Source organism: Saimiri boliviensis, chromosome 6 (assembly GCF_048565385.1).
Source record: "Saimiri boliviensis isolate mSaiBol1 chromosome 6, mSaiBol1.pri, whole genome shotgun sequence".
Classification (NCBI taxonomy): Eukaryota; Metazoa; Chordata; class Mammalia; order Primates; family Cebidae; genus Saimiri; species Saimiri boliviensis.
This window is the reverse complement of record NC_133454.1, coordinates 126,530,195-126,558,173: the sequence shown is the minus strand read 5'-3', so window position 1 is coordinate 126,558,173 and position 27,979 is coordinate 126,530,195. Positions and strand designations below refer to the sequence as shown.

At 54.6% G+C, this 27,979-nt stretch overlaps 1 protein-coding gene across 1 annotated transcript; it reads right to left on the bottom strand.

The window, feature by feature from the left end:
• Window positions 1-113: 113 nt before the first annotated feature.
• SYT12 (synaptotagmin 12) lies at window positions 114-27,979 on the bottom strand. Its single transcript, XM_039471541.2, has 8 exons — window positions 27,400-27,979; window positions 20,582-20,638; window positions 15,638-15,831; window positions 10,115-10,507; window positions 6,696-6,911; window positions 5,863-5,983; window positions 4,736-4,869; window positions 114-2,365 (listed from the first exon to the last, which is right to left on the bottom strand). Exons 2-8 carry the CDS (start codon window positions 20,613-20,615, stop codon window positions 2,192-2,194), a joined length of 1,266 nt encoding a protein of 421 aa, XP_039327475.1. The 5' UTR covers window positions 20,616-20,638; window positions 27,400-27,979; the 3' UTR covers window positions 114-2,191.

Below are 27,979 nucleotides of genomic sequence, written 5' to 3'. Positions count from 1 at the left end.
ATTGCGTTGCTGAAAGATCCTTTGTCTCAGTGCTGATTTTTCTTGCAGCACTGAGCATCTCTTCCCAACAGTAACCCATAGGAGGCCTGAGTTCCTGATTCCTAGAGAAGAGATGAAGTTGATTCAGGGTCGAGCAGGGCTCCCCAGAAGCCTCCTCCTCCTACCCCAGCTTTATTTTGGTTCTAGAATCATTCCAGTCGGCATACCCGGTCCCCACCATGGCCATGCTGGGCGCACAGTTAACATGTCATGCAGTTAGGGGGAGGGAGAGAGGGGAGACAGCGGGAAGTGTGGAGTCAGTGGACCGCACTACACAGCCACTGGGTTAGAGAGTCAGGGTCTCCCAGGCTGCAACGCTTTGCCCAGCCACGTGTCTCCTGGCCCTGGACTGACCTCCTGCTGTGGCCACAGGGTAAAAGCCTGAACTTGGGCCCTGGCTATGTCAAGTGGGGAGAGTTACCATCCTGCCTCCAGTCCCCTGGACCTCTGTTCTAGCCCTTCCTTCCCCCGGATCGTTGGGGATAACTGGTTGACCTGGGTCTCCATAGCTCACCAGTTATGGAGCAAGTAACAGGAGCATCCAGCCTAAAGGTCCATACTGTCACCTGTGCATGGCCTCACAGAGCAGATGCTCCCCGACCTGTTGGCCTGGGTGAACTCAGACCTCCCAGCACTCAGCCGTGAAGGGCTGCTTCCTGGAACTGTGGGATGCCAGGCTGGGTAGATGAGCTCTGCCTGCCCTCATCCTACTGGGGCTGGGGGGTAACCAAAGACAGATGCCTGTAGGGGTGCAATACCCCAGCCCCTCTGCTTCTGGGTGGGACCCGCCAGGGTGCCCCTCGAACTCCAGGCCCCTGCCTCCACAGCAATCAGGCCAAGGCAGATGGATCTGGAAGCCACGACTTTATTGGCTTCCACCCTCCAGCCTGAGCTCCCTTTGTTTCTCTGGTAAGTTTCTCTGAGAGCACTCACCCACAAGAACCCACTGGCCCAAGAATCCCCATCTCAGGTTTCACTTCTAGGGAACTCACCAGAGGACACACAGTGTCGGGGGCACCACCCGTGATCGAGAGCCGCCTCCTTCGTAGTCCGGTCTTCTGTCTTCTCTGGGTGTCCCTCAAGCTGCCCTTCCACCCTGGCCTCCCCTAGCTTCCCATCGGGCCTCAGCCACCTGAACTGTCCCTTCCCACCACCCCTCCGTGGCCGCCACATTTTCCCAGGTGCCTGCAGCTGCCAGTCTTTCCTCCGCCCCGCCCCTGCCACCCCCACCTCCACCCCAGGCTGAGACCTGCCTGAGGCATCTTCCCCCCAGTGGACCTGGCCTGGAAGGGCATCGACAAACGCTTGTGGCCCTGGGCCTGGTTTGCACAGGACTGAGCACAAGGACCCGGGGCTGGGCCTCTTCGGACCTCTGGTTCTTGCCGTAGTTGAGGTCTGGGGAGTAGATTTCACAGAATAACTCCAGAGCCAGAGTTCCACGTGGCCGGCGGGCTTCTGCCTGGGCCTGGTCTCTTGGTCTCTTCTCTGCCCCAGAGAGAGGCCCTTCCTTGTAGCCACTGCAGTGCGGTTAGGACTGCATGTGCGATGGGAAAGTTCACATCCTGCCATTGCTCGGGCTGGGCCCGCTGCCTGGGACATGCTCGGTTCTTTCCCTGTCCCTCCAAGCGCAGCTTGTACGTCGTCAAAGAGAACCTCCCTGTTCCCCAGCCCTCAAAGCCCCCTGAGTCCACACAGCTGGGTCACCATCAGCACTGCACAGATCCTCTGGCGGAGGGGAGCTTGTCTTCCTGATGTCCTAGGGGCCACTTCTTGTTCGTGTTACCCAGCACAGTGCCTGGCCCCCAAGATTCGCTGGGTTCCAGAACATGGCCTGGCTCGGCAGCTGGCCTCCCCGGAGGAGCAGGGTTGGGGGAGCTTGAGACGGAACACAGCTGTCCAGTGCTCAGAGCCTCCCTTGGTCCTGGCCCAGCACAGCTGGTCCTCATCGGGAGAAGACCCTGGGGTCCCGGACACAGAGCCACGTCCACTCCTCTGCTGCAATCTGGACAGAGAGACCAGGATGGCTCATGAGGGCTCTGCCAGGGGACCCCAGTGTTCACGGCTCCAGCTGGGCTATGAAGAGGGCATCAGACAGAGCCGAGTGGGTGCCAGGCTCCGGCAGCGCCACTGCCCACCTGGCCCGCCCTGGTTGCTAGTTTCGCCGGACAGCGTGCCACATGGACACGGGCCTGCGCAGCGTGGCCAACATCTGGTTCCAGTGTGTGGTTCCCATGCCGCTGGCCGACGGCCCAATGATGACATGGCCCACGTTGTCCCCACGGCCGTCGATGCTGCTCTCAGCCACCGTCACACGGAGAGACAGGTCCTGAGGAAGAGGCAACGTGGGTGCCAAGGACCAGGAGCAGCCAGAGGTACTTCTTGGCTCCTGGGTCCAAGGCTACAAATGTCAGGCCCTAGAGGGGAGCCAAGCGAAGCTCCCTGAATCCTCACCTCTGATCTAAGAGGGAAGGAGACTCGGCCCAGGTCATTCAGCAAATAAATGGTGGGCAGAAGTTTGAACGAGGTCTGCCCAGGCCCGCAGGCTTCTGCTGCCTCCCTCCAAGCCACGGCACCCGCCTGCAGAGTTCAAATGCCGGCCTCCCAACTTGCCTTTTTTTTTGAAACAGAGTCTCACTCTGTTGCCCAGGCTGGAGTGCAGTGGTGTGATCTTGGCTCACTGCGACCTCTGCCTCCCGGGTTCAAGTGATTCTCCTGCCTCAGCATCCCGAGTAGCTGGGCTTATAGGTACCCGCCACCATGCCTGGCTAATTTTTGTATTTTTAGTAGAGACAGAGTTTCGCCATGTTGGTTAAGCTGTTCTCAAACTCCTGACCTCAAGTGATCTGCCCACTTTGGCCTCCCAAAGTGCTGGGATTACAGGCATGAGCCACTGCGCTTAGTCCCCACTTCCTTGCTGTGTGACCTTGGGCAGTGACTTGGGCTCTTGCTACCTCAGTTTCTCCATCTGTGATATGGTGATGATAATATTTGTTCTGGCTGGGCGTGGTGACTCACGCCTATAATGCTAGCACTTTGGGAGGCTGAGGTGGGCAGATCACCAGAGGTCAGGAGTTTGAGACCAGCCTGGCCAACATGGTGAAACCTCATCTCTACCAAAAATACAAAAATTGGCCGGGCGTGGTGGCTCACGCCTGTAATCCCAGCACTTTGGGAGGCCAAGGCAGGTGGATCACGAGGTCAACAGATCGAGATCATCCTGGTCAACGTGGTGAAACCCCGTCTCTACTAAAAATACAAAAAATTAGCTGGGCATGGTGGCGCGTGCCTGTAATCCCAGCTACTCAGGAGGCTGAGGCAGGAGAATTGCCTGAACCCAGGAGGCGGAGGTTGCAGTGAGCCGAGATCGCGCCATTGCACTCCAGCCTGGGTAACAAGAGCGAAACTCTGTCTCAAAAAAAAAACCACAAAAATTAGCTGGGCATGATGGCACATGCCTGTAATCCCAGCTACTTGGGAAGTCAAGGCAGGAGAATTGCTTGAACTGGGAAGACAGAGGTTGCAGTGAGCTGAAATCACCCCACTGCACTCCAGCCTGGATGACATAGTGAGACTCTGTCTCAAAAAAAAAAAAATAAGAATAATCATTTGTTTCTATTTCATAGGGCTGTTTCGGGAACAAAATGAGTGAATTATGTAGTATAGTGCCTGTGCACAATCAGAACATGCTAGAAGCTGCGTTGCTATTACTAGTATCATCACGTTGCACTCACAACCGAAGACAGGAGAGTCCGTGCTTGAGATGAGAGCGGGAGCTGAAACTCCAGCCCAGCCCGACCTCTCTCCTCCCCCGCTTACCCTAGAGTCCCAAGAAGTCTCTTGCTTTTAGAGGCTGTGGAGTAATGGCACTATGACACCCAGGGAGAGTCAGGAGACACATGCGCAGCCTGCCCTACAAGGGTAGCAGGCAAAGGCTTCGATGACCAGGATGGGCCAGAGATGCTGGGATGTGCCTGGGTTGGGAACATACAGAGCAAGGCAGAATTCTGGGCCTTTACATCCAGGCGGGGTCCCCAGGGGGAGATTAGTGGGTTTCTGTACAGCCCCGGAGCTAAGGGGGCAGGTTTTGGATCCAGACACAAAGGACTTTCTCATTGTCAGGAGTGCCCAAGAAGGGCCAGAGATAGTGAGGGAAAGCGGTGCAAGCCTCAGCCTCCGAGGCATGGAAGCAGGGCCCAAGCCCTAACCTCTGCAGGGCCCCGACCCGTGGTCTGTGATGTCCCTGCTGGGAGAGGTCTCTCTGGAGCAAGGGAACTTTTGGGGAGTTCAGCAGAACCCTGAAATAGAGCCTGGGAGATTCAGAGCGGGAACTCTGGGTGCCTGGCTCACCCCGGTTCCTCTCCACGCCTCTTCAGTTCCCTCCACCGGGAATGGTCCTCCCTCAGAGCTGGGTATTCCCTCCTGCAGGAAGCCCCCCTTACCTGATCGAGGGAGTCGAGAACTCTCTCAGTGGATTAGGGACTCTCCTGTCTGTCCCTTGTGACTACCAAGAAAGCCGGCTTGTGTCCCCAGCACCCACCCTGGGGCTGGCCCCCAGTGGCACTCAATAACTGCTAGAAAGGGGTGGCTGGAGGCAAACCTCTAGCCCTGCAGGGCCCCTGAGAAGTGAAGGTGGAGAGATGGCAGCCCCGGAGCCCTGGGGTTACCTGGCCCCTTCCCATCCCCCAGCCCCCCTCACCTGGAGCACAATGGCTGGCACCGAGAAGATCATGGCTTCGTTGAACACCGGGTTAGGGTCGTCCCTCTTCACAGCTGTCTTCTTTTTGCTCATCTTCCTCCCATCCTGCAGCAGGTACACCTTGACGAAGGGGTCTGTGGGCAGGCGGAGGGGTGAAGGCCAGTGCCACACTCACTTGCCACAGCCCTGCCCAGTCTGACTCCGCCCACCGACTACAAACTCCCCCATTGCTTTGCTGTTGCTGTGACCTCCTGCAGCCCTGCCCTTGGTCCTTGTTGTTTTTCCCATTTCATAGATGAGAAAACTGAGGCTCACACAGCACATCAGGTGATGGGGGGGCTTTATGCTCAGGCAGCTGCCTACAGCCCACGTGCTCCCCTCCTAGGCTGCTCTGGGGATCTCAACAGCCCCACCACTTTCCTTCTATAAATGGCCCAAGTGCAGACGTCAGCCCTGAGTCACCGGGCGCCTGCACAGCACAGCCTGACTCAACCGTGTGCAGGTCTGAAATAACAAGCTGCCGTCTGGCCATCACCTATTGCCCACGGGGTGTCCTTGCTGCACCTGCCTGGAGCTGGCGTCCCCGCCACCCAAGGCTTGCAACTCCCAATAGGTCAGTCTCCCCTAGCCCCTGTCTTCAGTTCCCTAGAATACAGCTGCCTCCACCGTCACTGCTTTGGGAGGGACCAGAGGCTTCTGCAGACCTAAGGAGTCAGGTCCTGCCGGGCCCCCATCCCAAACCCGTGGCCTGGTCCTTGGCTGGAGTCTGGGGTACTGCCCTGTCTCTGAGAACGGAGCCTCCACCGTGAATTCCAGTTCCAGGAAACGATGCTGCCCTTTGTTCCCTGCCCAGTGCTCCCAGCCCTGAGCGCTGCCTTCTGCCATCAGACCCCCCCCCATCACTCTGACCCCCTTCACTCTGCCCTCCCAGGGGCCCCTGACACCCTCCAGGGATCACGTTTTCCCAGCCAGATTCATCGCCCCCGTCCCACCCCCCATCTACCTGCACGACTCCTGGCTCAGCAAAGCTGAGGGGGCCCTGGCACAGTGTCCCACACTTGCTGGTGCCTCCAGGTGCCCACAGCACAGCAGCTGGCCCACAGCTTCCGCTGAGCGCTGGCCCTTACCTGCTGTGGTCTTGTCATTGGTCCAGATGAGATTCTTGGCCTTAACCACGACCACGGTGAGGCGCTCGGCTGTGGGGAGGTAGCTGAGGGAGAGCAGGATCTCCCCCACAGCGTCGGCAGCCTGGGGGACAGGCGGCGGCTCAGGGGGCTTCTCCCCACTGGACTTGAGGGGTCCAGGGAGAGCCTTGGTTGCCAGGGAAAAGCTGAGGCTTCCTTCTCCATAGAGAAGTGGTTGCACTGGGGGCCCCTTACCACAGGTTCCAGGCTGGCAGGGTTGAGAAAGGGACAGCCACCCACCCCCGACACTGCAGGGAGCATGCCCCATCCCTCCCCGCCTGGGATGGAGGACCAGAGGCAGCCTGTCAAATGTAGCTATCAAATGTAGTTTTGTTCCCTCATTCCAGGCCAAGGAAAACGCTCTGTGGTAGTAATACCCAGCGATCCAAGTGGAATGGAATTAGATCCTCTGCTTAAACAACAGTGATGCTCTGGGTGCATTCGTACAATTATAAAGCTACGCTGCAGCCCGGCCTCTGCCTGAAATCATCCCCTCTGAGGCCGGAGGCACGTTTCTCCAGCAGACGCGGAGTGGAAGAGCCTCCGAAGCTTTGGTGCTAAGAACAGCAAATGAGCTGTGAACAGAGGTCAGGATGTTTTTGTCGTTTGCCTGCAGTAAGCAGTTTCCTCGGATGGGGCTCGGGTCTTCCCTGCTCTCCTAATGATCTTGGGGTTCAGGCAGTTGCAGAGGATGAAGGAGCCCCCTTCCTGGAAGTGTATGTGTGTGCACGCTCTTCCGTGGTGGATGAGCAGGCGGGGGCAGGCAGGTCGCTTACCTTGTTCTGGTCCTGTAAATAGAGCCAGCCACTGAAGGGCTGCAGTGGGAGGTCAAGCACAGAAAGCTTCAGCTCCACCACCCCCGTGCTGACGTTCCGCTCGTCCACGTCAATGCCAAATACAGAAAACCGCAGGCTCTTCTCTTCCAGGGCGGTGGGATCCAGGGGGATGGAGAACTTCTCATCAAAAAAGATGGAGTAGGCATTCCTCTGGATCTGTAAGGACAAAGGGCCGTGGAGGGCGCTAGGAGCCTGAGAGACTGCAGCAGGGACAGAGCACTGGACAGGGAGTCCAGAGGCCTGGGCTAGGGTCCTGGCTCTGTTGTCATGACAGCCTCAATGGTAATCTTTTCTTTGGTGGCTCAGCCCAAAGGTTTAAAAGCCTCCTAGGCCGGGCGTGGTGGCTTACACTTGTAATCCCAGCACTTTGGGAGGCTGAGGCAGGCGGATCACCTGAGGTCAAGAGATTGAGACCATCCTGGCCAACATGGTGAAACCCCATCTCTACCAAAAAAAAAAAAAAAAAAAAAGCCTCCTGTCCACTTCTCAGTGGTGGCCAACCTAGTGGCCTGGTGTTTGAAGCTCCCACAATCTGGTCCCAGCTAATCCCCGTCCTTGGTGCCCACGGCACCCCAGAGCCCTCAAGATGACCTGGACGAGCCAGTCTCCATCTTGCTTGCATCTGCTGGAGTCTAGCCCTAGGCCAGGCATGCAGTGGAGTGGGACAGTTGTCTGTGGAGTCACGAGCCACTGATGTCCCCGGTTCCTGCAGAGTCTGGCTCAGGACTGTTTGAACACCTTAGGCTGAAGGTGGATGGAAGGGAGAATTAGGCGAGGTTGGGCCGACTCTGTTTCCAAGCCCAGTCCTGCCTGGTGGGCGACACTGGCCTCCTCCCAGGAAGTCGTGGGCAGGTCTCCTGGGTAGGTACATTGCGGGCACTGCTCTCTGGGGAACAAGGGAGATGCTTTAGTCACTGTCTGTCGATATTTAAAGAAAGGCGCTCTCATCCCTGGACTCTACCTGAAGCTGGGGGACTGCCTAGCTTGGAGGCAGCACCCCCTGGTGGGACTGGCCACCAGCCGCCATGACCACATTCTTCTGTCACTGCCTGGGCCTGGGAAGGCTCCTCTCACAGTGCTCCCTGGGAGCCACGGTCCCTACACAATCCCTTGCTCTTGAAGGGCTCCTTGCCCCCAAGGGATAAAGCCTACCTCCTGACCTCCTGACCTCCTGATGTTGGCATTCAGGCTCTTCATGATCTGGCTCCACCTCTCCCTCCTTCAGCTAAATAGCCTCTCAACTGTCCCCTGCCCAGGGGGGACTGGGCCCCCAACCAGCCATTCTCTGAGCATGCACACATGGGTGGAGAAGGATGGAACCCTGGGTTTGAGTCCTGGACTTCCTGCTGCCTTAATGGGGTTGTCTTGGGCAAAGCACTTTCCCGAGCCTCGGTTTCCTCATCTGTAGGATGCCTTAACCATCCATCCTGTTGGCCTCAGGGGCTAATGAGAAAATCATGGATGTGCTGGGCTCTGTGAACCAGTTTCTCAGCACACATCATGCTGTGGTGGCTGCGGTCTGCCAATGTCCCTCCTTGAGGAATGCATCCTGAACCACCCAGAATCCTCTAGGCAGCCCAGGCCACAGGCAACATAGCTGGGCATGACAAAAGCTCTGCACGTTCCTGAGAGCCAACCTGCTGGGCACTGACCGGGGCTGGGCTAAGAACTTCACATGCATTAACCCACCTCTTCCTCAATAACTATGATGCTCATTTAACAGATGGGGAAACTGAGTCATGGGGTACTAAACTGACTTATCCAAGGTCATATTGCTAGGAAGAGGTGGAACCAGGATTTGAACTCAGGCAGTCAGGCTCCATGGTCCTGATCCTAGTCACCCACTGTACTGCCTCTCAGAAGCTGAGCCACCCCAACTTGGTGCCCTAAACATGCCCTCCCTGCACTCTGGCCACAGGCTGTCCCCACCCTTCAGCCCAGATGTGGCTCTGTGGGCTTGGCCCTGTGATTCACAGGGACTGGGTGCCTTCCTTGCCCCTCACACCTTATTCTCTGCCCTTCCCACTCTGCTCTGTCCCTGAGAGTTGACCTCGATGGGCTGTGTCAACAGGTTCCTTTGGCCTTTAGCTTCTGGTGGGGTCACCCAGTGAAGGTCACCAGAGGGAAACCGGGAGGGGAAGCCAGGTCCTTCTCTGCAGGATTGCTGCAGACTGACCATGTTCCTTGACCAAAGGGCACAGCTCCCACCGAGGTAGCCCTCTCCACATGAGGTGGCCCTCTATCCTTTTGGGCCCAGTAACCTCAACTTCCCCTCATCCCTTCAGATCTAGAGTGGGACTGCCCCTCCTGTTACACCCCTCCTGGGTACTGTGCCATCCCTGAGGTCGCCCCACATCCCACCCTCGGTAGTCTAAATGGTCGTCACTTTCATTTAAAAAATTTATTTGTTATTTTTGAGGTAGAGTCACTCTGTTGCCCAGGCTGGAGTGCAGTGGCATGATCTCGGCTCGCTGCAACCTCCACCTCCTGAGTTCAAGTGATTCTCCTGCCTCAGCCACCTGAATAGCTTGGGATTACAGGTGTGCACCACCATGCCCAACTAATTTTTGTATTTTCAGTAGAGACAGGGTTTCACTATGTTGAGGTCAGGCTGGTCTTGAACCTGTGACTTCAGGTGATCCACCTGCCTCAGCCTCCCAAAGTGCTGGGCTTACAGGTGTGAGCCACTGCACCCGATCAGTCCTGTTATTAAGCTCTTCACAAATTAGCCATCTTGAGCATGTCATCCCTTTTCTGCTGGAAGCTTATGTTGACACAGGGCAGATGTGGACAGGAACAGCTGCCACACGCTGTATTCACCTGGCAGGAGGGTTAAGAACTCCACACAGGGCCGGGCGCGGTGGCTCACGCCTGTAATCCCAGCACTTTGGGAGGCCGAGGCGGGTGGATCACGAGGTCAAGAGATCGAGACCATCCTGGTCAACATGGTGAAACCCCGTCTCTACTAAAAATACAAAAAATTAGCTGGGCATGGTGGCGCGTGCCTGTAATCCCAGCTACTCAGGAGGCTGAGGCAGGAGAATTGCGTGAACCCAGGAGGCGGAGGTTGCGGTGAGCCGAGATCGCGCCATTGCACTCCAGCCTGGGTAACAAGAGCGAAACTCCGTCTCAAAAAAAAAAAAAAAAAAAGAACTCCACACAATGGGAACCTTCGGTTGGAGGCCCCCAGCCTCCCAGGCTCATTCTCCCTACAGTCTGCAGCTTCAGCTCAGGGATCAGCATCCATACCTGCGCTCTAGTGCCTTTCTGGGGTCCTGCCAGGCCCCACAGCCCTGCCTGCCTGGGAGGTGTCTAGTGAGCCCAGAGCACCCTTCAGCCCCGCCCCGAGCCCCACTTACCCGGGAAATGCCCACAATCTGCTCGTCGGGCAGCAGGCTGACGCGCATGAAGCAGGACTCGAAGCTGGCCTCCTCCCGCTCCAGAAGGTCCTTGCCCTGCAGCACCGCCACGTGCAGGGTGTGGGAGGCGGCGTCGTAGTCCATGCTCACCTCCACCTGGCCCAGTGTGAAATCCTGCCCAAAGGTGTTGCTCACGGAGGAGATGGAGTTCAGGGAGTCAGCCGACTGGGACTTCCGGAGGGTCCCGTACGGCGCCAGGTCCAGCTCCCGGCCCATCAGCTCCAGGGGCCCCAGTTCACTGATGCTCTCGAAGGTGTCCTCCATGCTGAGGCTGCCTTTACGGCTGGGTGTTCCCCGCATGCTGCCCCGCTGGGTATTCCAGGCAGGCACTCTCTAGGGGTGAGAAAGAGGGATGTGGGAGCATCACGGGGTCACAGGCGAGGTCACAAGGAGACCGCACAGAGAGATGAGTAAGTTCATTCACGGATCTCCAAGTCCCCCTTTCACAGAAGCCCTGTATCCCTTAGTTAGGAAGGTCCTTGTTTAATATTACCTCATGTCACTTATTTTTCTTGCCTTAACCAAGATGTAAGAAAGCTTTTTCTGTTGCTTGTTCTTTTTTTTTTTTTTTTTTTTTTTTTTTTTTTGAGATGGAGTCTCACTCTGTCACCCAGGCTGGAGCATAGCGGCACAATCTCGGCTCACTGCAACCTCCACCTCCCAGGTTCAAGCAATTCTCCTGTCTCAGCCTCCTGAGAAGCTGGGATTACAGGCATGCACCACCACGCCTGGCTACTTTTTGTATTTTTAGTAGAAATAGGGTTTTGCCAGGGTGTGGTAATGCACATGCCTGGAATGTTGGCCAGGCTACTCTCAAACTCCCAGGCTCAAGACAGTCCTCCCATCCCGGCCTCCCAAAGTGCTGAGGCTGCAGACGTGAGCCACTGTGTCCTGCCAACTTTTTCTTAATATGTTTATTTGTAGGGTCAGAATTCCATACATCAAGCTGTCGACTGCAGTGATGTTTAGAAAAAGGAAAAGCAGGTCGGCTCACGCCTGTGATCCCAGCACTTTAGGAGGCTGAGGCCAATGGATTATAAGGTCAGGAGATACAGACCATCCTGGCCAACATGGTGAAACCCCATCTCTACTAAAAATACAAATATTAGCTGGATGTGGTGGTGTGCGCCTGTAATCCCAGCTACTTGGGAGGCTGAGGCATGAGAATCGCTTGAACCCAGAAGGCAGAGGTTGCAGTGAGCAAAGATCGCATCACTGTAATCCAGCCTGGTGACAGAGTGATACTCCATCTCAAAAAAAGGAAAAGCAGCTAGCAATAAGTGTCCCAGAAGAAGGGGTAAGAATATGAGGAGCCAGCCACTCAAGAGGTGATATAGCAGCTGCGAGGGAAGTTTACAACACAGGAAGTTTTCACGTTCAGTGACACTCACTCACATATTTAAATTCTTTTTCCCTCAGTCAGGCATGGTGGCTAAGGCCTGTAATCCCAGCACTATGGGAGGCTGAGGAGGTTGAGCACCTGAGGTCAGGAGTTCAAAACCAACCTGGCCAACATGGTAAAACTCCATCTCTACTAAAAACACAGAAATAGCTGGGCATGGTGGTATGCACCTGTAATCTCAGCTACTTAGGAGGCAGAGGCAGGAGAATTGCTTGAACTTGGGAAGCAGAGGTTGCAGTGAGCCAAGACTGAGCCACTGCACTCCAGCCTGGGCAACACAGCAAGATTCTATCTCAATAATAAATAAATAAATAAATATTTTTGAGACAGAGTCTCATTTCCATTGCCAGGCGCCAGGCTGGAGTGCAGTGGTGCAATCTCAGCTCACTGCAACCTCCGCCTCCCGGGTTCAAGCAATCCTCCTGCCTCAGCCTCCCGAGTAGCTGGGACTACATGTGTGTGCCACCACGCCCAGCTAATTTTTGTATTTTTAGTAGAGAGGGGATTTCACCATGCTGGTCAGGATGGTTTCGATCTCTTGACCTCATGATCTGCCTGTCTCGGCCTCCCAAAGTGGTGGGATTACAGGCATGAGCCACTGCGCCTGGCCAAAATTTTTTTTTTTAAGATGGAGTCTCGCTCTGTTGCCCAGGCTGGAGTGCAATGGCACAATCTTGGTTCACTGCAACTTCCACCTCCCTGGTTCAAGCAATTCTCCTGCCTCAGCCTCCTAAGTAGCTGAGATTACAGGTGCATGCCACCATGCCCAGCTATTTCTGTGTTTTTAGTAGAGATGGATTACAGGCTCACGCCACCATGCCTGGCTAAGTTTTGTATTTTTAGTAGAGATGAGGTTTCACCATGTTGGTCAGGCTGGTCTCGAACTCTTGATCCTGATCTGCCTGTCTTGATCTCCCAAAGGGCTGGGATTGATTACAGCCTTGAGCCACTGTGCGTGGCAATTTTTTATTTTCCCTAATTGACCTTGAGATTTGAGAAAGCAAGGCTTTTATACCATAAGCATCTTCTATGCTTTCATTATCATATATATATATATATATATATTTTTTTTTTTTTTTTTGAGACGGAGTTTCGCTCTCGTTACCCAGGCTGGAGTGCAATGGCGCGATCTCGGCTCACCGCAACCTCCGCCTCCTGGGCTCAGGCAATTCTGCCTCAGCCTCCTAAGTAGCTGGGATTACAGGCACGTGCCACCATGCCCAGCTAACTTTTTGTATTTTTAGTAGAGACGGGGTTTCACCTTGTTGACCAGGATGGTCTCGATCTCTCGACCTTGTGATCCACCCGCCTCGGCCTCCCAAAGTGCTGGGATTACAGGCTTGAGCCACCGCGCCCGGCCTATCATATATATATTTTTTGAGACAGGGCCTCATTTGCCCAGGGTAGAGTGCAGTGTTGCAATCACAGCTCACTGCAGCCTCAACCTTCTGGGTCCAATCAATTCTCCCACCTCACTCTCCCAAGTGGCTGGGACCACAGGGGTGAGCTACTACACCTGGCTAATTTTTTGATTTTTTAACTTTTTTTTTTTTAATAGAGACAAGGACTTGCTTTGTTGTCCAGGCTGGTCTCTAACTCCTGGGCTCAAGCGATCCTCTTGCCTTGGCTGCCCAAAGTGCTGGAATTACAGGCATGAGCCACTGCGCCTGGCCACTTACCATAATCTTTCATGGTTCCCCAATCTTCCACTGAGCAGATAATCATAATTTACTTCATTCTTCCTCACTGTTGGACATTTACATTGTTTCTACTTTTTCAGAAATACAAATACTCAGTATTGAATAGCTTTCTTAAAATCCCAGCTCCACCACACGCAGCGGCTCATGCCTGTAATCCCAGCACTTTGGGAGGCAGTGGCAGGCGGATCGCCTGAGCTCGGGAGTTTGAAACCAACTGATCAACATGAAGAAACCCTACAAAATTAGCTGGGTGTGGTGGTGGGCATCTGTAATCCCAGCTACTCAGGAGGCTGAGGCAGGAGATCTCTTGAACCCGGGAGGCAGAGGCTGTGGTGAGCCTAGATGGCGCCATTGTACTCGAGCCTGGCCAACAAGAGCAAATCTCCGTCTCAAAATAAATACATAAATAAAAATAAAAACAATTTTTAAAAATCCTGGCCCAAAGGACACACTCCTTTGAAGGTTTTTTGTTTTTGTTTTGGATGGAGTCTCACTCTGTTGCCCAGGCTGGAGTACATTGGCATGATCTTGGTTCACTGCAACCAAGGGTTCTGCCTCCCAGGTTCAAGCAATTCTTGTATCTCAGCCTCCTGAGTAGCTGGGATTACAGGTGCCCGCCACCACATCCAGCAAATTTTAATATTTTTTAAAGTAGAGACAGGGTTTTTCCATGTTGGCCAGGCTGGTTTTGAACTCCTGACCTCAAACCATCCACCTGCCTCAGCCTCCCCAAACGGATTACAGTTGTGAGCCACCACCGTGCCCAGTTAGTTCTTTGAAGGCTTTGACACGTGTTGCCAAAATGCTCTTTGGAAAAGTGGGGATTTTTTGAGACAGAGTCTCACTCTGTCACCCAGGCTAGAGTGCGGTGGCATGATCTTGGCTCACTGCAACCTCTGCCTCCCAGTTTTAAGTGATTCTCATGCCTCGGCCTCCTGAGTAGCTAGGGTTACAGGCATGTGCCACCATACTTGGCTAATTTTTGTATTTTTAGTAGAGACAGGGTTTCACCATGTTGGCCAGGCTGGTCTTGAACTCCTGCCCTCAGGTGATCCACCCACCTCGGCCTCCCAAAATGCTGGGATTACAGACCTCAGCCACCGTGCCAGGCCTGGAAAAGTTTTTTTTAAATGTACACTCCTCCAACAGCATGTGAGATAGTCCCCGCAGACACCCTAAGTGACTGAGCAAGAGGGACTCTCATCTGGTAACAGATTCTGGTTGTGCTGTCTGGAACTCTACATGATACTCAGAAAATTCTCTGCCATGTGTTAAATGATAAAACATTCAGCAACATATAGTGAGGGCCCTAAGAATGCCTGTGCCCCAGTACAGCAGTTCCGCATCTGGACATCCCTTCAAAGCACACTATCCCAAATGAAGACCAAGTTTTATGTACAGAATCTCCACTGCATCATTTATCATGACATTTAGTCAATCATGGCATATGCCAAAAAGGAATCTCATGCAGCCATTAAAATGATGTTTACAATGTGTGTTCAGCAGTATATGAAAATGCTTCAGCTACAAGGCAGGGGAAAAGGGAAAGACCAGGTAGGGTGGTGCAGGCCTGTAATCCTAGTACTTTGGGAAGCTGAGACAGGCAGATCTCTTGAGTCCAGGAGTTCAAGGCCAGCCTGGACAATATGGTGAAACCCTGTCTCTACAAAAAATACAAAAAATTAGCTGGGCGTGGTGGCTTGGGCCTGTAGTCCCAGCTACTTGGTAAGCTTAAGTGTGAGGACTGCTTGAGCCCAGGAGGTGTAGGTTGCAGTGAACTGAGACTGTACCACGGCACTCCAGTCTGGGCAAGTGAGACCTTGTGTCGAAAAAAAAAAAGAAGAAATAGGGGCCGGGCGCGGTGGCTCACGCCTGTAATCCCAGCACTTTGGGAGGCCGAGGCGGGTGGATCACAAGGTCAAGAGATCGAGACCATCCTGGTCAACATGGTGAAACCCCATCTATACTAAAAATACAAAAAAATTAGCTGGGCATGGTGGCGCGTGCCTGTAATCCCAGCTACTCAGGAGGCTGAGGCAGGAGAATTGCCTGAACCCAGGAGGCAGAGGTTGCGGTGAGCCGAGATCGTGCCATTGCACTCCAGCCTGGGTAACAAGAGCGAAACTCCGTCTCAAAAAAAAAAAAAAAAAAAAATGCAGAGGAAAAGAGACCAAAAAAAAAAAAGAAAAAAAGTTTAAAAAAGGAGTTGAAGATGTGAAAGGGATGAGAGAGGAGTACTCCCCATTCAAAGGACATGAACCAGGAGGCGGTGATGGAGGGAGACGAGCTGAAGACTGATCTGATGGTTTGGGGGCATGTGGGGGTGTACTCGCTGTGCACCTGCGGGATCAGAAGCCTCACCTTCTGCCTGGCCTCTGCGTTGCTCTCGCCGTACTTCTGCTGGAGGTACCTGTAGTCGTAATTGGGAAACGGAGAGGGGCTGGGGAAGCTCCCCGACGTCCAGAGCTTCCACAGGCTCACAGCGGCGATTCCCAGCAGGGCCAGGGCCCCTGCAGCATAGACACCCACCTCCCAGCCAGGGGGGCTCTTGATGACTGCAAGGCAAGTGCAGCCTCTCATTAGGGCTTCCTAGTGGAGACAGACACCCAGCCGGGGAGCAGCACTGACTTATTCATTGAATGGATGTTTATTGAACGCCTACTACGTACTAGGTGCTGCAGATCCCATGTCGAACAAGACATATACTTTCCTGTGTGGCTTGGGACCACAGGCGCTTTCAATTTCAGATTTTTTCTGATTTGGGGATATTTGCAGTACACTTACAGGTTGAGCATTCCTAATGCCAAAATCTGAAATCCAAAATGCTCCCACGGACATTTCCTTTCAGCACCACGTCAGCCCTCAAAAAAATTCAGATCTGCCGGGCGCGGTGGCTCAAGCCTGTAATCCCAGCACTTTGGGAAGCCGAGGCGGGTGGATCACAAGGTCAAGAGATTGAGACCATCCTGGTCAACATGGTGAAACCCCGTTTCTACTAAAAATACAAAAAAAAATTAGCTGGGCACGGTGGCGCGTGCCTGTAATCCCAGCTACTCAGGAGGCTGAGGCAGGAGAATTGCCTGAACCCAGGAGGCGGAGGTTGCGGTGAGCCGAGATCGCGCCATTGCACTCCAGCCTGGGTGACAAGAGCGAAACTCCGTCTCAAAAAAAAAAAAAAAAAAAAATTCAGATTTTGGATTTTGGGTTTTTGGATTTAGGATGCTTATCCTGTGTATGTAATATCCAGAACAGGCAAATCTATATAGACAGAATTGACGCCAGTCTGTACAGTAGATTAGTGACTGTCAGGGCTGGAAAGTTGGGAGAAATAGGGTTTCTTTGGGGGATGATGAGAATATTCTAAAAAGGGATTGTGTGGCTGGTTGCGCAATATACTAAAAACTACTGAAAAAAAAAAACTACTGAATTGTACACTTTAAGTGGGTAAATTATTTGGTATGTGATTCTTATCTCTCTGTGAATCTCTTACCAAAACAAACAAACAACTCAGCCAGAAGTGAGAGGTGGCTGCAGGCAGTGCAGGGCTTGGAGACAAATCCAGATGCTCAGATGCTTTTGCTCTGCCGATGAGTCAACAACCTTCCCTCTCTGAGCCTCGATGCCCCAGAAAACGGAAATTAACAACCTGCTCAACTGTGGCAGGCGCGTCCTCCCCTAGCACCGTGCTTGGCACGCGGCAGGACCACACACGTTCCAAGGTTTTGCCTTTCTCTCCTAGGAAACCTGGCTCTGCTTCCCCAAAGGAAGCCAAGGAGACACTGAGATTCATTCTGCAGGTCACGGTGCTGGCAAATACTGTTCTCTAAACTGTTCTTAGTACTGCGTCTGTCTCAATTCCAGTGAGGAAACTGAGGCACAGAAAAGCTAAAGAACTTGCCCAAGGTCACAGAGCCCAGAAGGGGTGGTGCTGGGACTCCAACTCTGGCAGCCAGACCCCAGAGCAAGTGGGGTAACCACTGCCACACACGGCCTCGACCCCGCATAGTTCCTTGGCAGCAAGGTGGGGAAAGGTGCGAAGGGCATCTCAGCGCTGGGATATTGATCACTGCACATCATCAAGCACCCACCCTGGTGCGCCAGCAGCCTATGGGCACGGGTAGCCAGGGCTGAGTCAGCCCCGGCCCAGTCCCTGTCCTTAAGTAGCTCGAAGTCTAGAGGGTGGGGTGGGGCAGGCAAATAAATAGACAAGTCAGCATACTAGGAATGGGAGCAGCCCGGGAAGGCTTCCCGGAGGAGAGACATGTACGCTGAGATATCATGAGGGGCAAGAAGTGTGCCAGGCCACGCCAACAGGAGCTGGAAGTCAAGGTCGGGAAGAACAGAGGGGTATAAAAAGCCCAGAGTGGGCAGAGTGCCCTGGGAAGGGAGGGAGGGGACCTGAGGGTTCCTGACCACTGCTGCCCTGAAGCCCAGCTGCACAGAGAGGAATCACGCAGTGGGGCAGCCCCTCTAGCCTGCCCTGCTCTCTTCTGAGTCAGCCACCTGAGCCAGAATCCACAGCACTAACTCACTGGCCTCCAATCCTGACCCCCTCCCAGCATTGAGCACCCTGTGAGGCCCTATTTTCTAAAAGAGGAAAACTGAGACCAAGGGCGGGTAGCGGGCACATCTGTTTCTCCACTCAAGGCCAGTGTGAGAAACGGCAGAGCCAGGCGCAGGTGCCCTGGCTTCCAGGCAAGTCACCCAGCACCTCTGGGCTTCAGTCTCCATCTGGAAAATCCAGATGACAAGAGCATCCCCCATCCAGCGGTCCCACTCTGGTGAATTTATCCTAAAGGGAAAATCCCGACAAGTTTTATGTCTGGGATGAGTCATCGAGGCTGGATTTATAACGGCAGAAATCCGGAAACAGCCTGAAGGTCCCACCGAGGGGGCCAGTGAGGGCTGGTGGCGCTGTCTTGGGAGGAAATGTCACTGGCCTTGGAGAATCACAATTGAGGTCATTAGCATGGCACTGTGACAATGCAAAGAAACATTTCTGGCATTGTTAAAAGAGGAAAAAAAATGAATCCCCAACATGGTGTAACCACGCGCTTGTGATGTATGTAAAAGTCACGAAGCACATAGTCACCGGCTGGGCAGAGCAGGGAAAAACAGAAGGAAAAGGTAACGACAACGGAGGGACTGTGAACACACCCTCCTTCCTTCTGCCTGCTCCTGTTAACAGAGTGTCATCTGCGCGCCAAATACACCCATAACAAAGAGGTCCATGGAGGCTCCCAGGCCCTGACTGGCAGGGCTTGGTGCATTCTGGGGAACAGGGTCACGGCAGGGTTGGGTGGTAGCCGGGGGTTGGCCAGAGGGCAGGACCAGAGGCCCAAGGTCTCTGAGCAGCCTGTGGGCACAGAGGACATTCAGGGTCCCCTGCGTCTGAGGCTCTTGGGAGCTGAAGGATGGGGCCCATGCCCCGGGTGGCAGAAAAGGGGGTAGGTCTGGGGGCCCAGAAGGAAAAGCCCCAGGAAGGTGGCATGAAATGACAGTTTGTGTTCATTTATTTATTGATTTGCTGGAACACCAGCCTTGGGGTGATATGGGGAGTGAGGTCTAGGCTAAGACTGGAAGTGAGGGGAGGAGGAGGAGGAAAAGCTCCCCTCCGAAGCACTTCCTGGCTATGATTTGCCAGGCCCTGTTCTTTTTTTTTTTTTTTTTTTTTTTTTTTGAGACGGGGTTTCGCTCTTGTTACCCAGGCTGGAGTGCAATGGCGCGATCTCGGCTCACCGCAACCTCCGCCTCCTGGGTTCAGGCAATTCTCCTGCCTCAGCCTCCTGAGTAGCTGGGATTACAGGCACGCGCCACCGTGCCCAGCTATTTTTTTTTGTATTTTAGTAGAGACGGGGTTTCACCATGTTGACCAAGATGGTCTCGATCTCTTGACCTCGTGATCCACCCGCCTCGGCCTCCCAAAGTGCTGGGATTACAGGCTTGAGCCACCGCGCCCGGCTGCCAGGCCCTGTTCTAAGCAGGTCGCTTGAGTCCTCAAGACAGTCGTGTGAGGTTGGTTCCATTGCTTTCTCCATTTTACAGATGGGGAAGTGAGGGACGGAGGAGAGACCTGTTGCCCCTGCAGACGGGGTCCACATCTGCACCTGCAACCCCGACGGCAGGCCCCGGGACTCAGGCCGGCAGAGGCAGAGGCCGGGAAGAGCTCCAGGCTGGGGGAACAGCTTGTGCAAAGCCCTGGTGTTGTGAGAGTGGTGTCTGCTCACGAAATCTGCCCAGTAGCCCTGAGGTGGCCTCACTGTCTGCATTTACAGATGAGTAAGTAGAAGTTCAGATTTTACCACCTGCCCAAGGCCATGGTGGCGGGGGGACTGGCGGGGGTGTATGGGCAAGACTTGTGAGCCCGTGGGTGAAAAGTGAGGCTCCCTGGCTTGGGGATGGGAAAGGTGATCCTGGGCACACCCTTCAGATCGGGCCTGGGCTTCCCAGGGGTTCTGCTAGGGCTGGAGCTGGAGTGATGGGGAGCACGGGCCCGGGAGACCTGAGTTCACATCCTGACCCTGTTACTCACTGTCCCTTTCCCTTTCTGAGCCTCACTTCTCTCGTCTTTGAATGGGGAGAGGAACAAAGAGAGAAAAGACGCCTGGTATTTTCGGCTCTGACCCCATCCGCCATCCATGGGGAGGCTACGGGGGTATGTCTGGAGTCTTGAGGCCATCTCTCAGCCATCTTCCATCTCCCTGCTGGGGCACAGGGTGAAAGGGCGGGAGCCATGGCCATGGACTGGGTGGTCTCTCTCTCTCTCTCTGTCTCTCTTTTAATGAGACAGAGTTTCACTCTGCTGCCCAGGCTGGAAAGCTGGAGTGCAGTGGTGTGAACTCAGCTCACTGCAGCCTCTGCCTTGGACTGGGTGGCCTCTGAGTTTAATGCCCCATGAATCTAACATTGACTGTCCTAAGTTTATTTTCCCTTGGGGACTTGACAGGCTCCACCAAAGGCCCCAGTGAGTGGATTCTGAGTCACAGGCTCATCCCCAGGGTGCAGCAGGACCAGGGTCTCCCTGGGCACCCTCTCAAGTGAAAGAAAGTCACTTTAACAGGAAGGAGCCACTTGAGTGGCACGATGATGAGACCTCAGATTGAGCCAAGCTTGATGTCCCCAGGGCTGTCTGATGTTGGGCAAATCACTGACTGTCCTTTCGAGTGAAGGCATTAATGGCAAGGACAGTCAGGAATAAGGGCAGCGTTCTTGCCATTATTCATGTCCCACGGACAGCTCCCACCCCAGGCCTGGTGCAAGGGCCCCGCAGGCATGATCCAGGAGGGGCTTGCCCTGGGGACTCACCGCTCAGATGGTATTCTGCCACATCCACGGCCATGATGCCTGCTGCGGTGCCTATGACTGGAAGGGAAGAGAGAGTGAGCGGAGAGGACTGTGGAGGGTCAGCACTCTGCCCCTAGGTCCCAGCCCCCACCTCCCCCGCACCCGTGTGCCTGTCATCCAGAGCGTATGCTCAGCTGTAAGGGGACAGCCACCAAAGGGAGGCTTGGCATTTTAAGAAATGGTGTTTAAAGCTCTTTTCAAACATTCTAAGACTCTTTTCAGGATTGCCAGATAAAACAGGATGCCCTGGCATGTGAATTTCAGATTTTGTTTTGTTTTTTTTAGATGGAGTCTCACTCTGTCTCCCAGGCTAGAGTGCAGTGGCACAATCTTGGCTCACTGCAGCCTCTGCCTTCTGGGTTCAAGTGATCTCCTGCCTCAGCTCCCAAGTAGCTGGGATGGCAGGTGTGTGCCACCACACCTGGCTAATTTTAATATTTTTAGTAGAGATGGGGTTTCACCGCATTGGTCAGCCTGGTCTCAAACTCCTGACCTCAGGTGATCCACCAATCACAGTCTCCCAAAGTGCTGAGATTACAGGCACGAGCCACCATGCCCAGCCAAATTTCAGATAAGTTTTTAATATGTGTGTCTCAAATATTCCATAGGTCATACTTACACCAAAACCTTTTCCGTTGTTCATCTGAAGCTTCAATGCTCCTGGACGTCCTGTTTCTGTATTTGCCAAATCTGGCAACCCCAGCTCATTTCCATCCTAACAACACCATGTGACCAGCAGAGACTGGGTAGGTGACTCGTTAGAGCAAGGCCTCAGGCTTGAGCCTCCCTTCAAATATTTCCATTTTGACTGGGAAGGAATGGCTGTGTCTCTGCAATCTTTCACTGCCTGGCATGGTTTCTTCCCCACCCCACCCTCCACCCCCAGGTTTTAGGAACCACTGAGGCCTAAGTTATTCTAAAAAGGTCTGGGAGCTCATACGAGCCACTACCTGAACCTAGGTGACTGTTCACTGTTTTATTATTATTGCTAAGAAGTAAATCTGGCTCACAGATGTGTTCTAAATGTGTGTGTGGGTGTGTGGAGTCTTGGAAACGGGAAACTGGGATGGGGGGTACTGATCTCAGGTCAAGGGCACAGAGGGCCAGGAGAATGCCCACCCCAACCTCCCACTTCCCTTATAGTTCAGAGAGGTGGTTCCACACAGTGAGCCTGCAGGCCTGGTGCAGGGTGGTAGGGTGAGGGGAGGGTGAAGTAGGAACTGCAGAGCTACGGCCTGGCCCAGGGGCAGCTGCATTTCTGCGCCAGCAGGAACAACAACCACATGGCTTTATCTTCTGGCACTTTAGAGAAAAGCCAGACATCTGAAGTTTTTATATGCAGTTTCCTGAGCTTTAAAGGTAGCAACCAATTTGCAAAAAATGCAAACACCAGCCAGGTGCGGTGACTCAAGCCTGTAATCCTAGCACTTTGGGAGGCCGAGGTGGGTGGATCATGAGGTCAGGAGATCAAGATCATCCTGGCCAACATGGTGAAACCCGTCTCTGCTAAAAATACAAAAATTAGCTGGGCGTGGTGGCTCGTGCCTGTAATCCCAGCTACTCTGGAGGCTGAGGCAGGAGAATCACTTTGAACTAGGGAGTCGGAGGTTGCAGTGAGCTGAGATGATGCCATTTCACTCCAACCTGGCCACAGAGAAAGACACCATCTCAAAAAAAAAAAAAAAAAAAAATTAAAAAATGCAAACACCATTCAGGCACAGTATAAAATGTCCTCAGGCAGTGTGACCTACCAGTTCCCAACCCCTTGGAGCATCTTGTAGACCCCTTTGGGACTGGGGTCAAATCAGAGGGTAAAGCTAAGGCCCTCAATGTTTTCAGGAAGCCCAGAGTTCTCCCCAGTCTGAGGCTTTGGAGTCAAGTAGCTGGGGTGCCATGCTCCCATCAGGGTTATCCAGCACATTTGGGGGTGCCATAAGTCCTAGTCCATCCCCATAAGTCCTGGGGGTGCCCAGGAGCCTCGAGAAGCAGGTCAGGTAAGGTGCGCAGCCAGCTCCTGGCTCCCAGCGATGCTGCCCCCACTCCCGCAAGGAGCTGTGCGTTGTTATGGTGATGGAAGGGCGGTGCTAAGCCAGGAAGGGCTTTGCCCATCTGACTAGAGTGAAAGCTCATTCCTGGGCCTGGGCTGGAGATCATGATAGGAATAGGCAATCTTGCCGAGCATTTCCTTACAGCAAGTGCAGTTCTAAGCACTTTGCATGTATCCGACCTCATTTAATCCTCCTAACAGCCCCAGGAGATAGGTACAATTATTATCTCTGGTTTGCAGGTGAGAGCCCCAGGGCGTAATTTACCCCAGGCCACACAGCTAATAACCTGTTCAACCCAGGCCATCTGGCTCCATAAAAAGTTTCCTAAGAATCTGCAGGTCAAATGGGTCACCATGTACCTGTCCAAAGTGGCTCTAGCTCCTGGCGGAAGCTGGTCTAGATACGCTGAAACACATGCTAACGTACACACACGCACTTCCCAGCCCGCTTCTGCCCTGCCGGGAATCAGAGAAGCCATCAGCTTTTTCCTGCTTACCTGGCACAAGCTGACTTTGCAAGAGTGATGAGGCCAAGCTGGGACAGCCAGTGCCAACAGCACGCAAGCAAGGTATGCATGGCAAGGTATACCCCACAGCGCGATAGGCGGGCACAGACAAAACCTCAAACTGCATCAGGCCTCTGGCTGTCAGGGGGCCCATCCCCTCCACGGCTGGTCCAGCTCAGACCCCAGACTCCCATACTGTCTGTTCTTTCCTCTCTCTTTAACACAGCATCTTTTCCCAGGGAGCTGAAATTTCAGTCCAGGTGTGAATGACTGCTAGGCACACCCCAGACAGAAGTTCCCCTTTTTTTTTTTTTTTTTTTTTTTGAGACAATCTCACTCTATCAACCAGGCTGGAGTGCAGTGATGCAATCTCGGCTCACTGCAACTTCTGCCTCCTGGGTTCAAGCGATTCTCCTGCCTCAGCTTCCCAAGTAGCTGAGATGACGCGTGTGCCACCACGCCCGGCTAATTTTTGTATTTTGGTAGAGATGTGGTTTTGGCATGCTGGCCAGGCTGGTCTTGAACTCCTGACCTCGTGATCCTCCCGCCTTGGTCTCCCAAAGTGCTGGGATTACAGGCGTGAACCACCGCCTATGGCCACCAGACAGTTCCAGTTTGGTACCCGGTGAAGGCAGAGTTTACTTGCTTGAGTGGAGGGAGAAGAGAACTGGGGGAGATGCCGAGGCTCCTAGAGGGGCTCCGCCTGAGCACAGGGTTTGTAGTCAGCTGCACTCAGCTCTGAATCCCAGATCTGCCCCTGGCTAGCTGCAGTGGCCTTGGGCAATTTTCTTAGTCTCTCAGAACCTCAGTTCCCCATCTGTAAAGCAGATGTGAGGTTGCCAGGAGGGTGGAATAAGTTAAGTGTAGTCGGGGTTGGCATATATCGGTTGCTGTGGTTAGCGGCCTAGTGATGGTCCACACAGGTGCCCTGTCCCCTAGTCTGGGCAGTGTGGGCAGCACTGCCAGCCTACAGATGTGTTTTATTTGCCTTACATTTAGGTGAGTTGTCAACATTTTAAAATGGAAAAATGTAGCTGGGTGTAGTGGGTCGAAGCTGCGTCCCAGCTGCTGGGGAGGCTGATGTGGAAGGATCTCTTGAGCCCACGAGTTCAAAACCAGCCTGGACAACATAGTGAGACTGTGCCTCAAAAATAAAGCCTGGGGTGGGGGCGATTTCCCACTAAAAATGGATTTTAAAAGGATTTCCAGCTTCCTTTTGAAAGTTAGAAGATCTGGGGACAATGGCTTTGCATCCCCCCACTCCAGCAGGAGTAGGAGCTAAGTCGGCTCTGCTCCTTCCCCACTGCTCCCACACTTCCATTCACGGCCAGAACTTGTTGGGCCCCAGAAGCACCCCTGCTCCTAAGTCTGGTAAGGTGGACTTTGAATGAGCTACGAGACTTTTTTCTGTTTTGTTTTGTTTTTAATTAATTTATTTTTTTGAGATGGAGTTTCGCTCTTTTGCCCAGGCTGGAGTGAAGTGGCACAATCTCGTCTCACTGCAACCTCTGATTCCCAGGTTCAAGTGATTCTCCTGCTTCAGCCTCCTGAGTAGCTGGGATGACAGACGTGTGCCACCGCGACAGGCTAATTTTTGTATTTTTAGTATAGACAGTGTTTCACGACGTTGGCCAGGCTGGTCTTGAACTCCTGACCTCAGGTGATCCACCTGCCTTGGGCTCCCAAATTGCTAGGATTACAGACGTGCGCCACCATGCCCAGCCAAGCTGGGAGATTAAGAGAGGTTAAGTGACTTGCCCAAACCCACACAGCCAGCAGTGGTAGAGCTGGGCCTGGCAGCCATTCCTGCTGCCCAGTCCAGCCCCTCTTCCATTAGCAATGAAGTCTCATGCCATCTTCCCTATCACCTGTAAGACCTATAGGGCAAATCCCGTTACTACCCCCACTCCACTGAGGAGAGGGAGGCTCAGAGAAGGGCAGTGAATTGGCCCAAGGTCACCCAACCAGTGAGCAGGAAGCTGAGACCAAGCTGCACGTGCTGGCAGCAGGTGCAGTTCTCAATGGCTTTGCTCAATGCCCCCAAGACCCCCTGACTCCGCGTCACCTGGGATGGCCTCAGTGGGTTCCCGCTGGCAGCCTGAAGGTCTGCCAGGCAAAGGGACTGTGGCTTCCGATAGAAGAGTATGGCGACGAGGTACAGCGAGACCAGGGCAGCCTGTGACCAGAGCATCCCCCGTGTCCAGACACACAGCAAAGAGCATAACATGGGGGCCAGAGTGCTCCAGACCCTCGCTGAGCTCCTGGACTGCACATGGCCTCCTGCAGCTCCTCCCCTGCAATCCGACCAGTTCTTCAGTCCCAAACCCCCAGACCCGAAACTGCACAGAGCTTACTCATTGAAAACAGCTCTAGGCTCCAACTTCAGCTCGATCATACCTACCTAGCAATATCTCCTTACTGCTGCATGCATGTGGGCATAAGGTGTGCTAAATGCTTCGCACTCTGCCTGGTTGTCGTAGGTACACGGTGTGGACCTGGTGATTCAATGGATTAATGGATTCCCCTTTTACAGATGAGGAAGCTGGGGTCCCAGGTCACCTCGCATAAGAGTAGCAACACTGGGATTGGTGCCAGGGTGCAATGGATCTGGGCCTGGGCTCTTGGCCACCATGCTGACTCCTGACCAGGCAGACCTACCTTTTGGGGGTGGGGGTGGGAAGAGCCCCCGCTCCCCCTGGCTTCGCTGGAATCAGACCATGGCAGGGGCCCCCTCCTGGGCTTGTCAGAGAAATGGCTTTCCAAGAAAGCTGTGCCTCAGCAGGGGAAAGGGGCCTTCTGTCCCTGTCCTCTGCTCTACCCACCCCCTTTGCCCAGTGTCCTCACATCATTCTCTGGCTAGCGAGGCGAAGGGAAGGATCGGGAGAGCCTCACCCTTCAGGCTGTGAGCCGCTTCAGGATCTGGAGGTTGAAACCTTTTCAAGTCCCCTCCTCCGCTTTCTGAGATGACCGAATCCAGCTCCCACCCCCCAAACAGCCCACAGAAACCACAGCACAGGCTGGCTGGGAGGTGCTGGCTGGCATTTCTTGGGCACCTACTATGTGACTTGTGTTATCTCAGTACCTCAGCCCTCCGAGGGGGCTGCTACCCTGCTCCTTGTACTGGAGAGGAAACTGAGGCACAGGAAATGACTTGCCCAGTCACCGGAGCTGACAAGTGTTAGAGTCCGGGTCTGATACCCAGGCTGGGAGCCCCTGCTCTGCAGGGCTGCTGAGGAAAGCTTTCAGAATTCAGAATGGGGAGGCCGGGGGCTTGGGGACTTGTCCTGATCCTTCTTCACACTGGCTGTGATAACTTGGGTGGGTCTCCTGCCCTCTCTGAGCCTCTGTTTCCCCATTTCTAATAGGAAGCACTAGTGCTGCTTTCACCCCCTGAAAAAACTGTCACCCCCTAATGGGGGAAGGAGCTGACATTCCATGGTGCAGCTTTTCCAGGCTTTTGAGAATGGAGGAGAGCGGCACACAGTCTCTCTGCAGCCCCTGGAAAAGGGCTCCCAGGATGGCCAGCTCAGGGCCAGGCTCCCGCCCCCCACCTCCCTCCCCCGACTTCAGCCGAAATCTACAGCCCTGAGGCCCTGAGGCCCGGCAAGCTTCCTCCCCTACCCTGCTATATCCCTCTCCTAAGCAGCAGTGGCAAAGGTTCCAAGGAACCTCTGGAAAGCCCTCCATTCAGGCCAGTGGCACCAGAGGCTGAGGGTCATAGCTGGCTCTTCACACAGCCAGGGAGGGCCTCCTTGGGAAGGGGTGCAATGTTCCCCTCCAGATTGGGACAATTCCCGGAGACTCAGAGCTCCTGCCTCAGGAACCCCCAGGGTGTATGAGGATCCGAGTGTGTGGAGGGGGTGTGAAGCCAGAGCAGAGGCAGTGAGGACAGTCAGGGCGCTGAATGTGAAAGTGAGGGGCGTGTGTGCAGCGTGGGCGCAGGGAGGCGTGTAAATGGTGGGGTGAGTCGCGTGTGTGCACACGCGGGGCGGGCGTACAGGGCACGATGCGATGCGCAGTGCGCGGAGTGGCTGGGCCGGATAAGGGCGCCCAGCGTGCGCGGTGCCCGGCATTCGTTCGTGTGCAAGCGCGGCGCGGGGGTGCAGGCGCTCGGAGTGCGTGGGGCTCTGCGGTCCCGGGCTCGGGGTCGGAGGAGTGGGCTGCGTGCGTCCGCGATCAGAGTGCGATTCCGGCCGCGCGCGGGGGTCTGCAGGTTGCGTACTCACCGGGGCTCCGCGGAGGGGCCGCTGCTCCGGTTGGACTCCGGCTCCCGGCACGCCTCCCGCAGCGCGCACGCACCCGCGCCTAGCCCGGCCGCCGGTGGCCACGCCACCCCTGCAGTGTCGCTGGGCGCCCGCCTCCGAGGAGCGCGGCGCGGGCAGGGGGCTCGGCCGGGCCGGGGCGGCGGACGGGAGCTGCGCCGCAGTCCGGGCACGCTCCCAGGAGCCAGCCGCGCGCTTCCTCGCTCTCTCCCGCTCGCCCGCCCGCTCCCTCTTTAATTTAAAGTGACAAGCTCGAGCGCTGTCTCTGCTCTCGGCGTCCGAGCCGGAGATCCCCAAGCGCACTAGGGATCCAGGGACGCCCTGAGGCCAAGCCCAACCCGTCGCTCCCAGGCCTGGGGACAGGGGCAGGTGGGGACGTGCCCACAGGCCTCTAAGAGGCAGGCCGAGCGCTGGGCGCAGAGCCAGCAGCCCTGAGTTCTAACCCCAACCTCCGCGCCCCGGGTTATCCTGTTCCCTTTATAGGCCTGAGTTTCTTTACCTTAAAAATGGGCCCGATACTGCGCACCTCCGGGAGCCAAAGAAA